The sequence below is a fragment of the Impatiens glandulifera genome, chromosome 3 (genome assembly GCF_907164915.1).
Source record: "Impatiens glandulifera chromosome 3, dImpGla2.1, whole genome shotgun sequence".
In the NCBI taxonomy this organism is placed as follows: Eukaryota; Viridiplantae; Streptophyta; class Magnoliopsida; order Ericales; family Balsaminaceae; genus Impatiens; species Impatiens glandulifera.
The window spans coordinates 16772966-16789065 of NC_061864.1; the positions used below are offsets into that span (position 1 = coordinate 16772966).

Consider the following 16100-nt stretch of genomic DNA (forward strand, 5'->3'; position numbering starts at 1 on the left):
ACATTATTATTTTGACAATTGTTTTAGAAATTTTATGTTGACAGTAGTTTTAAAAAATATTAATTATTTATCAAATTTATACTTCAAGTTATACATTATTTCTTAATGTTTCAAGATTTAGTTAAATATAAGGCAGATGTTTTAAAAAAAACAATTCGAAGAACAAAAAACATAAATCTGAAATCAAATATGACATTGAATTTTCAAGAATGCAAAATATTCAAATATTAAGTAACAAATTAAACCAACACATGTCTATTACAAAAACAAAGGCTGCAAATCACAAGCAGCAATGGATTCTAGCAAGCTTGTGTGAGGAACACCAAACACATCCAAATATGTCTTCAGAGGATTCTCTGCCTCAAATACCCAAACAAGTTCATTAACATCGTGCCGAGACTTGTCGTATACAACTATAGTTTTGTCGTCCTCGGGCTCGACAAATGGATTCTCCATTTCTTTAGTTGTACCTCCTCCAGCAATTACAAACCCCATAAGATCCAGTTTGTAAGCCGGGATGAATTCCCCTGCAAATATGAAGGTGTAACTGTCGAAGAGTTTCGGCAGCTGAAAGAAAATACAATACATTATTAGTAATGATGGACAATTGAGTATCATATGGACGAGTAGGAATAAGACAAAACTTACATTGTTCAAATACCGCATTCTGCCAGCTCTTGGACCGCCCACAGTCCCATGATTATCTCGCTGCACCTCGTATGGTTCCTCGTCCACGTAACAGTTAAATCTGATTAATGATTTTATCCCTGTATAAAAGCAATAGGTGTTTTTAGTTTCATATATGTGAAAATGAATATTGAGTTAACAATAAAGGGTTAAGAATAACAGAGTCTCACAATCCATGGTAAGGACCCAACTCCCGTTCAATATGCCCTTCAATACTTTGATAGTGCGACCGCATCCACCATTAGAATCGGTGGATGCTATGACGTGGGTGACATCGTCTCGCCACCTCATTGTCACCGTGGCACCACATGTGTTAGCATATTGTTGCATCAAGTGCTGTTTAAGAACAATCATACATATTTCAGTTAAACAGGATGAAAACTTAAATAATATGGAACAAAAAGGGATAAATGTCACGAAGAGTACTATCTCTTCACTTGTTAATTGATTTGGGCATAAAATCCAGTCTTTGCCAAAGTTTTGGACGGATGCTGAGGCGGTTGCCTGCACGTGCATGAAAAAAAAAACGGTCTTTGTTAGTATGTACTAGGGTTTCAGGGAAATAATATCCCAAAACCCAACACTAGGTAAGTTTTCCTAAATAACATTGATTTACAGTCAAGGTGACATTTTGAGAGTAGGGTTTCCTAAAGATTAAAGAGACAACAACATCACATAACAGAATCTAGTGTAGTACTTCCATAATCCTAAATATTAAAAGTTACTATTCAGGAATACGTACCATTGTGGAGTCGTGAAGATGTGGAATCAGGTTCGGTCGACGGGGAGCCGGTTACGAATCGCCGTGAAAAGGAGGCAGGAAGAGAGGGAGATGAATCGGGCGGAAATGATTATAAAATAATCATATTAGGGGGTATATATATTCATGTAAACGGGGCGAACATGTCTTCTTTCGAAAAGCGACTATTCATTCCATGTAACATGACATAGGGACCAGGGGCGAATAAGTGTTCTCTCGAGAAGCGACTATTCAATCCATTTTACATGGAACATGGTCTAGGCGAACAAATATTCTCTTCCAGCAAAAAAATTTAAATAAAAAAAAATATTAATGAATTAATTGAAGCGAATATTATATCGCTGCATGTCATTTTAAATTAATTGAATTAACATTTATTAATAAACGGAAATAACAAAAACAAGAAAAAAACTTGCTGCGTTTCATTGAGGCGAAGATTTGTTCGGTTGCTGCGTGTCATCTTCAATTAATTGAATTAATATTTAATAAACGGAAATATAAAATCCATGTCAGTTTGGTCTTTACATAGGCGGGTCTCTGTCTTTACATGGTAGGCAAGCGGTCTTCTCATGGGAGGGTATGGGGGTTTTACATGAGGTATTTATTAGAATTATTTCAAGCAAATATATCTTCGCTCATGAGGGTCTCAAGCCAAAAAAAATGAAAAAAAAAAAAAAAAAAAAAATTGGACAAGGAATTGAGGCGAAGATTTGTTCGGTTGCTGCATGTCATGTCATCTTCAATTAATTGAATTAATATTTAATAAACGAAAATATAAAATCCATGTCATTTTGGTCTTTACATAAACGGGTGAGTGTCTTTACATGGTACGCAAGCGGTCTTTACATGGGTGGGTAGGGGGGTTTTACATGAGGTTTTTATTCAAATTAATTGAAGCAAATATATCTTCGCTCCAGAGAGTCTCGAGGCAAAAAAAATTAAATAAAAAAAAAAATTAAAAATAGCAAAGTAATTGAGGCGAAGAATTGTTCGGTTGCTGCATGTCATGTCATCTTCAATTAATTGAATTAATATTTAATAAACGGAAATATAAAATCCATGTCATTTGGGTCTTCACATAGACGGGTAAGTGTCTTTACATGGTAGGCAAGCGGTCTTCTCATGGGTGGGTATGGGGGTTTTACATGAGGTTTTAATTAAAATTAATTGAAGCAAATGTATCTTCGCTACAGAGAGTCTCGAGGCAAAAAAAATTAAATAAAAAAATTAAATATAAATTCCTAGAAAATAAAAGATTGAATTACTTGAAGCGAATATTATATCGCTGCATGTGTTTTTTAATAAATTAAAATAATATTTAATAAACGTAAATATAAAATCCCTGTCAATTCGGTCTTTACATGGATGTGTAAGTGTATTTTCATGAACGGCAGACGGTCTTCTAATGGGTGGGTATGGGGGGTTTACATGAGGGTCATGGCAACGGCCGTGTAGATCTTCGCTCCCATCGCATCTCACCATCCCCTCTGACACGGTGCCCTGAGCGAAGATATCTTATATGTTTATCATCTGAATATTATATTATTTCCTGGTTAATAACAGGCGCTTCCGTTAACGGCGTCTGGTGTGAACCCGGGCCTAAACCCGGATTCCGGATTCTCCCTCCCTCCGTCTCCTGCCAAGATTGATTTATTATTAAAATAATAATGCTGCAATCTGATTGGTCCGCCACAGGGGAACACGACAATCGGTAGCAGAAGATCTGAACTGGGCTGTCAGTGGGGGAGTTTATTTATTTTCATTTATTTTATTTTTTAGCCCTCCTTTAATTTCAATGTGATTCTTCATATTTCCTTCAATGAAGATATTTATCTCGAGTAAGAACTTGTCTCTTCAAATTTTTTTTAAATGATTCATTAAAATTAAATAAAAGTTGTTTAGTTGTCCAAAAAAAGAAAAAATAAATAGATATTTGTAAAAAATAAATAAAAATTTAATTTAAAATTAAAAATATATATTAATATTTTAATATAAAAAAAATGATTTTTGCTGCAAGATTTTCCCTTAAGTTTTACTATGTCATTATTTTATTCAGTAAACATTATTTATTTATTTTGTAAAAATGTTTTTTAATATAAATTATACACTAATATATTTTTATTTAAATAACTCAATTCTCAATAATCATTAAATAAGGTTAATATAATCAAATAAGTCAAGATTGAATAGAACCTTGGTTCGGTCTCATTTGGTTTTATTTTCTAGGGTTTGATTTGATGGCTTACTCTTCTTTCCTTATATTTATGGCTAAAAATACCATTATTTTATTTTTTATTACCAAATTATTCAGAATTTAAAATTTGTAAATGTTATACAAAGTAAATGACACTAGTTTTTTTTTATATATATATTTTAATCAATGATTTTAATTATTTGATAAAAAAAAATATGAAAACGACAATGATTTATTTGAAAAAATCCAAATAAACTACATGAAGCAACCTAGGTTGATTTTTTTTTTTTTGTCTCTTAGTTTGTTTCACCAACGTTGTGTCTGGTCACTTTTTTTTCCAGGTATTTTGAGAAATTGAACCTTGTTTCAGATAAAATATCCGTCAGATTTTAAATTAATTATTTCTCTAAAAAAAATGGTTAGTATTTTTGTCGTTAAATAACAAAAAAAAAAAACATGTTACAAATAAATCAATAAAATGTATGAAGAACAAAATCAACGAATAAGAAGTTGATCCGAGACATGTGTCAGCCTTTAAAACAGTTTCATCGTCTCCTATTATGTTGGAGTTTGTCGTAAAATGATTGTCTCCCATGGTACAACGAATTTATTAATGATTTATCAGTGTAATCACTACGCAACGAACATGATAAAGTACTTGAATCGATCATCGGGTTTCAACAGAAATATTCGAGACAACAACTTAAAAAACATTCACTTGAGTGAAAAACTCGAATAACACTAAAAAAAATACTTCTCGAATTCTAAAATATTTCAGTAGGAGGGGATATATATAGTTAGAAATTAAACTATCACAATAAATTTAATCTTATCTATTAACATTTGATCTTTATATATTAACACAAGAAATTTAAATTTAAATTTGATATGAATTTATATTTATTTGGATTCAATTCTATTTAATTTAAAATTTCATCAAAAATAAATTTAAAAAATAACATGGTTTTTGAAATTTTGTGGAAAAAATGTAATATTTTAATTTATCATATAAATTATACTTTAATTTTATCTTTCGAATAAAGAAAAATATTTATTACGGAGAGTTCAATTCTAATACAATATTTCGTTACAAGTTAAGGGATGTTATCGTACACTTTTTAATAAGAGGACATATTTGAATATCTCACGCAACTTATGAGGCATATTTTGCATTCATCACTATTTAAACCAATTGAAATTGTCTCTAAATATTAAAACAAACGGCTAAAATAGTATAACCGTCGTTAGATTCTTAAACTAGTTGACAAACCGTCGTTATATAACTTTAGCGGCGCTTATCGTAGTTAAATATACGCCGGTAGTAATATAATTTGCCGAAGCGACGGCATATTTTTGGCGGCGTTTGTATACGACGATACTTAAATGTATTTGTTTGTGCCGACATAGCCGCATAAGTGCATTTTGTTGAGTAATATCTCCTGAGGTACATGGGGCGTTGTTTTGAGATTGCATCTTTTAGGTCCTCATTTGGGCCGAATAACGGTACGAACACTAAGGCAAATTACACAGACCTGATTCGATGGCAAGACAGGGCATATCGAAGGAATTGCTTATAAGACTGATCCCATCAACGAGGAGGCCGTTTAAACTCAATCAACATGTCCTCATTGGCCATCCCACCAGCAAGTCCATTTTTTTTTCTCATAAGTAAAAGTTGTGAAATTTATCAACCTCACAATACTCCAAGGTTTAAAAGCTATTTGTATCTAAAAGTTTGCTTATACTTGGTTTAATAGCAGTTGATTTCATATTGATAGGTTAGTTCTAACTTGTTGCTATATAAATCATATTAGATTGTAGTCATTTCAGCTAATTCAATAATTAATACTTTTATAGTTCCAAAAACTCTTACAATTCCCATAGATGTATAGATATTGAGCAGGGAAAATAATATGGACAGATGAGATGCACGAGAAGCTTGCTCAGAAGGATTTGGAAGAATGCTCAGAAGGATTTGGAAGAAGGTTACGATGTAAGCAAACTTCAGAAGACGCCTCACACAAATCCAACGCCTGATGGAGAAGAGACGCCAAAGGACACCAAAGAAGAGATATTCGTCTCCAATTTCAAGGAAATAAAGAGAGATAGGGAGAGAACCACCTTCATGCTGAACAGATTGACGTTGGCCATGCGGCGTCCGTTTGGCGACGTTGTAGCGGCGAATACTACAAAACCCCCTTGAGGCTCGGTCTTTGGAACCCAAATTGGCTTACATCAATGGTCTAAAGAAGACACAAAAATGAAGTGGGTGGAGAATAGGGTCATGCTATTTCCTACCTATAAAAAAACAATAAAACAAAACAAATTAGTGTTAGATTGTGTGCTTAAGTACTTTCTCTAAGAATTAGTGTTAAGTATTGTCCCTATTTTATAATTATCTTTTGTGGGTTTTAATAAATGGTGATTTGAAATGATTTTGAGACCAAAATATTCTAAAAATATATATTGGCAAGTATAGACCATCTATTAATGTGAGAAAATTGTTGTTAAGAAATGCTAAAGAACCGCTTGCCCTTTGTTTCTCTCCCATCATCTCCACATCATTTTTTCCCAAACCTTCTCCACCTTCATTCCATGAATGAACTAGTTAATTTCTCTCTCTCTTTTCCTCTCCTTCTTGCCACATTCCAATCGAATTTCCACTCCTTTTGTCATTCTTTTCCCTTGGGAAAACTTGACCAAAGGAGTGTTCTTTTTTTATTATCTCTTCTCATTTTCAACAACAACAAAAGGTAGCTTACCTTTGCAATTTTGGTTTCATCGAAGAATGCTTGATTTTGATTCTGTCTGTCTGTCTGAAACAGGGGTAGAACTGGAAGAAAATGATGAGACGTCGACATCTCTTCTCCTTATGCATGATATTATCATTCATTCGTTCTACTCTGGCACAAGCACAACCTCATCATCCTCTAGCTGCCCCAGCAAAGAAATGGCGAACTCTAACTGGTATTAGACAAGACAAAGACAAAGACAAAAACAAGAACAAATACAATTAATTCTTACTAATCTCGTTATTCTATGCAGGCGGGCAGCCGAGCATTATAGCCAGAGGAGGGTATTCTGGGCTTTTCCCAGACTCAAGTAGCAGTGCATTTCAATTTGCTACAAGCACAAGCCTACCCAGTGTGATTCTACTATGTGATCTCCAGTTTACAAAAGATGCACAAGGCATTTGCCTTTCAAGCTTGCAACTTGACAATGCAACCACTATTCAAGACGCCTACCCAAATTCTAGAAAGACCTATAATGTCAATGGACAACAAACCACTGGATGGTTTGCATTGGACTTCACATTTGATCAGCTTTACAAGGATGCTCCATGTATGTATAATGAACAACCTATGCCAACTGACTAAGTTGACTCAATGCCAAGAATCTGGCATTGACCTGTTCTTTTGAATTCAAGATTTCAATTTGATTCCTATATTCTAGATATGCCCAGTATTTTGAATGAAATGATTACATAGTTTCTATTTGTAAATAAAAAAGAAACTGGGAAAACAAATAGCGAGAATCTATGAATCAAATTTAAATCTGGAATTCAAAAGATCAGGTCAATGCCGGAGTCTCAGCATTATGTTATTCATGAGTCAACTCAGTCAGTTGGCGAGTTTTTCTTTTAACAGAATTGAATCATAACTATCATCTTTTGCTCTAACCAACAACAGTTAATGTTCTTTTATCACAGTGACACAGAATATTTTCTCTAGACCAAATGCTTTTGATGCAATGGAGCCAATCACAGCCTTAGAAGATGTGGCAAGCGATGTGGCAAGCGCTAAGAATCCTCGAATCTGGCTCAATGTTCAGGTATGCAAGAAAGAAATTCTAAAGTGAAACTCAATTACGCAAGTTCTTAAAAATGATGTTTTAATTTTGCAGTTCCACTCATTCTACGTTCAACAAAGAATCAATCCACTGATGTACCTGGACAAGGTGTTGAGAATTTTGCCAATAAACTTCATTTCATCTCCTGAAATCGGTTTCCTGAGAGCAGTTAAACCAAAAGTAATGATTGGGAAGACAAAGCTCATATTTAGATTCGAGAGCAAAGATTCTCTTGAACCTACGACGAAACAGACGTACGGGTCGCTTGTAAACAAACTATTGACCGTAAAGGGATTTGCATCGGGTATTCTGGTCCCAAAGGATTATATATGGCCAGTTGGAAATGACATGTACCTGCAGCCTGCAACCACACTTGTAGCTGATGCACATAAGCTAGGCCTAGAAATATATGCTTATAATTTTGCAAATGATTATCCCACAAGCTACAATTACAGCTTTGATCCAACGAATGAATACTTGCAATTCATCGATAACAATCAATTTTGTATTGACGGAATGTTCACAGATTTCCCTTCCACTGCATCCGAAGCCATTGGTTAGAATTTTCTTCTTGTCATTATGAAAACTTTCAAAATAAAATAAAATTTGAAGACCTTTCTTCTTCTCGCAGCATGCTTGGCTGGGAACAAGATGACACCTAGAGTTCCAGGGCCTTTGATCATATCCCACAATGGAGCCAGTGGTGTATATGCTCCTTGCACAGATCTTGCTTATCAACAAGCCATAACCGATGGGGCCGACATCATAGATTGCTCTGTCCAACTGTCGAAAGATGGAGTGGCATTCTGCTTGGATTCGGCTGATCTCACTGGACAAACGACAGCCCTAGCTACTTTTATGCAACGCTCAACTACGATTCCTGAAATCCAGAAGGCAAATGGAATCTTCACGTTCGATCTCACATGGAGCGAGATTCAAACACTAAAACGTAATATAAAAACAACGAAATGAATATAGATCATATCAGATTGTTGTAGCTCCTGATGAAAGTCTATTTTGAATTCTATTTCAGCTCAATTAACAAGTCCTTACGCAGAAAGTCAATTGTCAAGGAACCCTGCAGAGAAGAACAAGGGAAGCTTCATGACATTATCTGCATTCTTAGACATTGCTAAAACGAAGGCAGTTAAAGGAGTTTTGATCAAAATACTAGTAAGTCAATATATAAACCCTAATTTTCATATTCAGTAACAAACAACTAAAAACTCTTCTTCTGAAAACAGAATGCTGCTTTTCTAGTTTCAAAAAGGACTCTCAGCATAACAGATGCAGTCAGTGCCGCCTTGAACAATGTTACTTTCGACAAACAAAGAGTTTTGATCCAATCCGACGACAGTCAAGTTCTAGCGAAATATAAGAGTAATACCAATTACGAGAAGGTATTGTTAATAATGGACATGATTAGCTCTGCACCGAAAGCAACAGTGGATGAGATTAAGAAATACGCAAACGCAGTCACCGTCTACAGAACATCGATTGTGAAGATGACGGATTCCTTCGCTGCTTCTATCACCAGCGTGGTGGATGATTTGCACGCTGCAAACATCACCGTGTACGCGTGTTTGTTCAAGAATGAATACGTAGCGATTGCTTTCGATTACTTCTCTGATCCAATGGTGGAGCTCGCCACTTACATTGTAGGCGTAGGCGTTGACGGAATCTTCACTGATTTTCCTGCAACTGCGAACGCATTCCTCAGTAAGTAGTGAATCGAATCGAATGAAGTTACGAATCAATCAAATAAGGTAATTATAACGAAAACTTATATCTATCTACATTGCAGGAAGTCCATGCGCTAATCCAGATAATGAACCGTATTCTATATTACCTGCACAACCTGGTTCGCTTCTTCAATTGACACAGCCAGGGATACTGCCGCCTTCTGAAGCTCCGGCTCCGCCTCTCACGGTGGCTGATATTGTCGATCCGCCACTAGCCGCTCTGCCAGCAACTGGTGCTGGTTCTGGATCACATTCATCAAGTGGTCATAGAAAATTGATTTCTTCATTGTTATCAATAGCTGCATTTATTTGCCTATTCTCACTCAGAGTTCTTGAGTAGTAGGTTCAGTAGTTCTATTTTTTTTATGAACCCAAAATGTTAGTTTTAGGTCGGTTATAGAGTAACGGTTTTTATAAGGATAAGTTAGTCGGTTAAATAGAATCGGGTTTTTGTTATTAGATAGTTTTTATTTTATCTGAAATTGATAAAACTGTAAAATGTATTTTTTTTTATTTAGAAATTTATATATTTTGAAAGTAACTGTCTTTTAATAGAACCTTGTCAATTAAATTTTCTTTTTCTTTGTTGTGGACAAAACACAAACCGTTTGAATTTAATTTTTATTTTTCTTGTTACCCACTTTAACATTATATTTGATGTTTAAAAAATGGAAGAAAATATTGAATGATATTTTGTAATCTTCACGAATCACAACACAAAATTTTCACTTTATAGAAAATTCAGTTTTATAATTTTATAAAAAAAAAAAAATCAGCTCTCATACACAAATAAATACATTTTGTAATAATCTTTAGACATAATAATAATAGAGCAATAAGAAAATTTTTTTTTAAAAATTCACCTTTTCTGAATCAAACATTATTCTACTCTCTCTTTATTTATCAATTCAGTCCATTCATTAATTATTAAAATATTATTTATTTAAAATTATAATTTTTTATTTATATGTATCTTATCAGATATCTTCATATATTAAAAAAATAGTTAAAATTAAATTAAAATAAAGAAGGTTCATATTAAAAAAAATAGTTAAAATTAAATTAAAATAAAGAAGGCTAATTGGGACCATGAAATAACCTATCGGCCTAAAAATAAAATATTCATCTATATTTTTTTAAATTATAAACCATTTTAAAATATTAAATAATAAAAAAAATATATATTTTTTACAAAATTACGAACAAAACAATCTTACACCAACATTTCTTTTATAAAAGAATAAAAAAATCATGAATTTTAGTATGATTAATTTTGCTCTCTAAATTATATAAGAAAAAAGTAATTAATTAGAATCGAAATTTGTAAGTTGCTTAACCAAAGGAAACCCTAAACCATAGATATTGGGGAAGAAGACATTCTTAACAATGAAAGGAACTTCCTCACAGGAAGGCCTTCTCTATCGCAGAGACTTAATAGTCTATCTATGTTTTGTATTGAAAACGACAATGACAGCAAGAAATAGTGAAAAAAGAAAATGAGGCTCAGATCTGTTTTGGGTCAATCAGTCAGACAGCAGAGAAAGTGTTTCTACCATGGCTGCAAGATCGGTAGAAGATAGATACCAACATCCGAGTTGCCTCGCCAAGGATCAGATCACAAACTCAGTGTCAACTGACTGGAACACTCAAGAGAGAGAGAGAGAGAGAGAATCGTCATTGCCTCTTCTTTAACACGTTACCAACTAAAGGCCTTGTTTGATATTTAGGGTCATTTCATCAAATAATCGGTTACTTCATACAAAGCAACTAGTATAAGAAGAGGAAGAAGAAGAAGAAGAATCAGTAGCGAAGCAGATTCTGCAACTGCAAATAATAAAAAGAAAGGAAAAGAAAGAAAGAAAGAGATATAACAGATCGGTATTGGAATCGGAATCCCAAAACCTACCTGCTCTCGTACACACACGCACACAAACAGTAAGGATTGTTTATTTTCAAGAGAAATCATAGGCAGCAATGGAAGATCCATTCATCCAAAGACCACGATCTGATTTCTGATTTCAGATCTGAAGGGAGGAGGAGGAGGAGGGGGGCAACAAACCCTTACAAATTCCCAAACCCTCTCCACAGCCTCATTCAATATTTCTCTCTCTTGAGATTCCAATGAATTTCTAACTCCCTTCTTTCTCTTTATATAATCATTTTTATTTACTATTTTGCCCCTTCCTTGCATTTTTATTTACTATTTGAGTTTTAATATGATCAATTAAATTTAAATTTTATAAAAATAAAATTATTTAAATAAATCAACATGTTAATTAAAAACAAACAAACATACATCTATAGTTCTGGGGAATTTGACGAAATGACCTTAAAGACTGAGTTATTTGACCTGGTGGTAATTTGATAATTTAATTGCACTCGTGGTTCTATATTTTTTTTTATACGATTTTGCCATTGTCGCGAAACGCTAAGTGACTTAGCGTTTCGCGAAGTGAATTAGGGTTAGTATAAATACTCAAATATTTTCATTTTCTTAGTTTTCTTTCTCTCTCTTCTCCCGTTCTCTCCTTCACGGCGGCCAGCGGCGGCGACGGACGGCGGCGGTTATCTATACAGATCTATACAGATTTACAAGATCTTCTAACATAATCCATTTATGTTTTTATCTATACAGATTTACAAGATTTATAACCCTAAATCTATTTTGCATGCAGGTTTCCGATTCTAGGGTTTAGGGTATGCAAATCTCCGATTCTAAGGATTTGAAGGTCGTCGAGGTAGATGTTCATTTCAGATCTGATAAACAGTTATGTTCATGTTTACATTTTCTTCATTTCAAAACCTGTTCATATTTCGTTCATATTTGGTTCATATTTGGTTCATAGTTGTTCATATTTGTGGGTTCATATTTGTTATTTGGTTCATATTTGACCATTTCGTTAAGTGTGGTTCATTAATGGGTTTTGCATATAATCTTGGATCATATGAGTTCCGTTTCAGGGAAGATTCGCTAAGGACTTACCGTTTCGCTAAGTGCTTAGCGTTTCGCTAAGTAAGTGCTTAGCGTTTCGCTAAGTGCTTAGCGTTTCGCTAAGTGCTAAGCACTTAGCGAAACGGATCTTGTCTGTCGTCATCACCGGTGAGACTGAGCTCAGGATTCCTAAAGGCTCCAGTTAGAGCCATGAATCCCAGTTAGAGCCATGAATTCTTTGATGGTTGCAAAAGCCTTAGGTGGAAAGCTTACATGGTATGTATCATGTATGTATGTATGTATGTAATGTAAGAAAATAAGAGTATAATTGAAATTTGTTTGTTTGATTGATTGTAGTTTCGAGAGGGATTGGCTACGGAAAGATCTGAACGTGATTGGGTTTGGGTTGATCGGATGGTTAGCACCTTCCAGTATTCCGGCGATCAACGGACTTTTTCCAGCATTGGGACTGAGCAATTAAAATATATTTCTGTTTCTTTCTAATATTAATATTAAGATTACTTCAGTAAATAAATAAATTAATTCTAATTAAGAAAATAATAATATGTAAAAAGTGAACTACTTTCTTTGGTATCTGTTAATGAATGTTTAAGCTGCTTTTGGTATTTGTTAATGAATGTTTAAGCTGATTTTGTTTCATTTCTTTCTATACCATTTCATTTATGCATCAAACTAAAACATAACCATTTCTCTACAAATGAACATTTGATTTATGCAAAAGTAAAAAAAACAAACAAACATTTTCTATACCATTTCATTTATGCATCAAATTAAAACATAACCATAACAAACATTTTCTATACCATTTCATTTATGTATCAAATTAAAAATAATCATTTCTGTGGGAATTGAACCCACAACCACATGGTTAAAAGCCACGCACTCTACCAGCTGAGCTAAGACAACTCATGTTAAAATATTTAGCGAAACGATAAGTCTTTAGCGAAACGGGAAGTCCTTAGCGAAACGGGAAGTAAACCCTAAACAACAGTGATTCGAATATGCATAAACCAAACATCAATAAACTTGAAATATCATAAGATAAACGTACCAAGTGGAACAATGCTCGTGCTCGTCGTGAAACTCATTGTCGTTTCGCCGCCGTCGCCGCCGATCGCCGCCGCCCAGTTTAGAGAGAAGGAGGAGAAGAACGGGAAGAGAGAGAAGGAGAAGAAAAGAAATGAAAAAAAATGAGGGAAGTTATATTAAATAGTAAGGGTAATTTGGACATTTTCACTTCGCGAAACGCTATGTGACTTAGCGTTTCGCGACAAGGGCAAAATCGTCCAAAAAAAATAAAATCACCACGAGCGCAATTAAATTATCAAATTACCACCAGGTCAAATAACCCAGTCTTTAAGGTCATTTCGTCAAATTTCCCATAGTTCTAGACTAGTTAACTCAATGTGTTGTGTTATGATATTGTTTATTTTTAAAGAGAAAAGAATATAAATATATTAACTAAATAATTCAATTATATTTACAATAATATATATTTTTAATTTTTTCATGTAGTTGTATTTTCTTTTAAATATAAGATTAATCATTTTAAAAATTAAATTAAATTAATAACTATCTATTTTATTTAAATTATATTTTTAATATATAAAGAAAAAATAGCTATTTCTTGATCAAATAAAGAGAATTATTTAGAAAAATAAATAAAATATTCTTAATATTCAATAGTTTGAAAAATTAAATAAATATATTCCGTATTCAAACATCTTTTATCTGAATCCGAATTTATATGAGAAATCCAAAATAAAGTTGTGATTTTGAATGTCATATATCAAGAATGAGAGATGTCTAACATAAACAAATGTTTCAAATGGGCAATGAGCCATAAAACAATATAACCTTTTATTACAAAACCCTAATACTTTCAATTTCACTTGATGAAACTAGGATTCATCTGATCTGTTTGTATCCTAAACAATTCTTAAACAAAACAAACAAATCAAAACTCACCAGCCCGATCGAGCATATCGATCATGGTCATCCGTCTAGGAAACCTCGCAGGCAAATTCAAGATCACAGCATCTTCCATTTGAATAGGAAGATGCGTCGCAACAATTACAATTCCTCCCTTCTTCCTATGCTCACTTATAATACATTCCAGCAATCTCACCCCTTCAACATCCAAAGCAACAGAAGGCTCATCCAACAACCAAATTGGTCGATCCATTGCCACCAGCCTAGCAAGCTGAACCCTCTTCTTCTGACCAGCAGACAACATTCTTGCTTTATCATTCACAAGTCTGCCAAGTCCCATAAACTCCAAAGCAGGCAAAGCCCTGCCTTGCTTACCCTCGAGAACTTCAAACCATTGAATGTTGTCAAGTAATGTAAACCTGTCTTTTAATGCGTGTTTTAGCGAAACCCAATTCAGTTGAAGCTTGTACTGATGAAAGACACCTGATTTAGTTATGTCGTGACCATTCCAAAGGACTACACCTGCGGATGGTCTGTTGAAACCAGCCAGCATTCGTAGGAATGTACTTTTGCCAGAGCCATTTGTACCTGATAGGACGAGTGCACTACCGTCGTGAAGGGAAACATTCACGTTTCTTAGGATCTGTTGGGCATTTCTCATGCAAGAGACGTTGCTAAGAACTAAGCGAGGGACAGGTGCCCTTCTTAAGGACATTGTTTATATATATCTGTCATGAAAGTTGATAAAAGATGATCACTACAGAGCAAATTTAAAATGAAAACAACCGCAAAGAAGATCAAGACAAATTCGTAAGAGCTGAGATCATGTTGATCCTAGCCCTCTGAATGATGAAATCATGGGCAGATATATAAAGTAAGCAATCACAATAATCATGAATGATGATTGAAGATGCAAGAGAATTGAAGTATTGTATTGCTGAAAATATAGTGTAAAAACCTATCTGTTCTCTCTTATGATGAATCAATTCAATCTTATTCTTCCTCTATTTCTTTCATATCTTCTCCAATAATCCCCTGTTGTTCATAAGATTTTCTACAGGTTGAGCGTTCGAATAAGAGCTATTTTCGATTCAGTACCGAAAGAATCGAATAGTATCATCAATCTATCCATGTCTAGTTATTCAAATGCAGAAAGAAAAAGAAGAAAAAAAAAGGTTGAACGTACTCTGTTTGTTGCGGAAGATGATTGACCGGAGCCAAATCAAGTCCAATTACAACGGGGATCTAGGTTGGACTTGTCCGATTCATACGAATCTATCGTCGTTGCTTAAACGCTACTGCGACCTAGCTTTCCTCCTTCACGAGATCGAGCTTCGTCTATCTATCGAGATTCATATAGATAGATCAGAAAACGGCCGGCGTTGAGAAATTGACGGCTTGAATGTAATTCATTTTGTACCATCTCTACTTCAGAATAGGGTTTTTGCTTAGTTTTCTTTTCTTAATTAATTTACTAAAATTCTAAAATCGCAATAACTCTTTCTTTCTTTTTCTTTTTTTTTTTCATTAAAATCATATTCTACAATTTTAGAGAAATTTGATAAGAAAACCCTAAAAATGGGTTAAATGCGCTAGTAACCACACATAAATTAAATTCGTTAGTGACCACTTAATAATTTTTGACAAAAATATCTCCTTACACGAAGGGGAATCGTCACACGAAGGAAAATTGTGAAAAGTTCAAAATGATTTTGCCCTTCGCGTGACGATCCTGCCTTTCGCGTGAGACAGGATATTTTCGTCAAAAAAAAATTCAAGTGATAATCAGCGCAATTTAGTTTATGCCCAGGTCACAGCACATTTAAGGCGATTTTTAGGGTCATTTCGTCAAATTTCCCCAATTTTAAACTAGTATATTTTTCGAAAAATAATAAATTTAAAATAAAAATACAATAAAATTGATAGACCGTACACAAAATTATATCGTTAGAATTTTTTTTTAAAATAAACACAAAAATTCTC

At 33.9% G+C, this 16100-nt stretch overlaps 3 protein-coding genes and 1 non-coding gene across 5 annotated transcripts; 2 read left to right on the forward strand and 2 right to left on the reverse strand.

The window, feature by feature from the left end:
• The first annotated feature begins 6517 nt into the window (after positions 1–6517).
• Positions 6518–8051, forward strand: LOC124929859 (glycerophosphodiester phosphodiesterase GDPDL7-like). Its single transcript, XM_047470245.1, has 4 exons — positions 6518–6608; positions 6687–6983; positions 7351–7472; positions 7545–8051. Exons 1-4 carry the CDS (start codon positions 6518–6520, stop codon positions 8049–8051), a joined length of 1017 nt encoding a protein of 338 aa, XP_047326201.1.
• A 90-nt stretch (positions 8052–8141) lies between these two features.
• Positions 8142–9572, forward strand: LOC124929860 (glycerophosphodiester phosphodiesterase GDPDL7-like). The gene is made up of 4 exons (XM_047470246.1): positions 8142–8439; positions 8524–8663; positions 8735–9209; positions 9295–9572. Exons 1-4 carry the CDS (start codon positions 8142–8144, stop codon positions 9570–9572), a joined length of 1191 nt encoding a protein of 396 aa, XP_047326202.1.
• A 3446-nt stretch (positions 9573–13018) lies between these two features.
• Positions 13019–13092, reverse strand: TRNAK-UUU. Its single transcript has one exon. It is a non-coding gene; the product is annotated as a tRNA-Lys (tRNA).
• Positions 13093–13947: 855 nt separating this feature from the next.
• Positions 13948–15544, reverse strand: LOC124931479 (ABC transporter I family member 1). 2 transcript variants are annotated; one of them, XM_047471953.1, is made up of 3 exons: positions 15304–15544; positions 15076–15152; positions 13948–14845 (listed from the first exon to the last, which is right to left on the reverse strand). In XM_047471953.1, the coding sequence occupies exon 3, from the start codon at positions 14830–14832 to the stop codon at positions 14143–14145; it is 690 nt and encodes a 229-aa protein (XP_047327909.1). In that variant the 5' UTR covers positions 14833–14845; positions 15076–15152; positions 15304–15544; the 3' UTR covers positions 13948–14142. The 2 variants fall into 2 exon arrangements, with proteins under 2 accessions (XP_047327909.1, XP_047327908.1); XM_047471952.1 differs by lacking the exon at positions 15076–15152.
• Between the last annotated feature and the right edge of the window lie 556 nt (positions 15545–16100).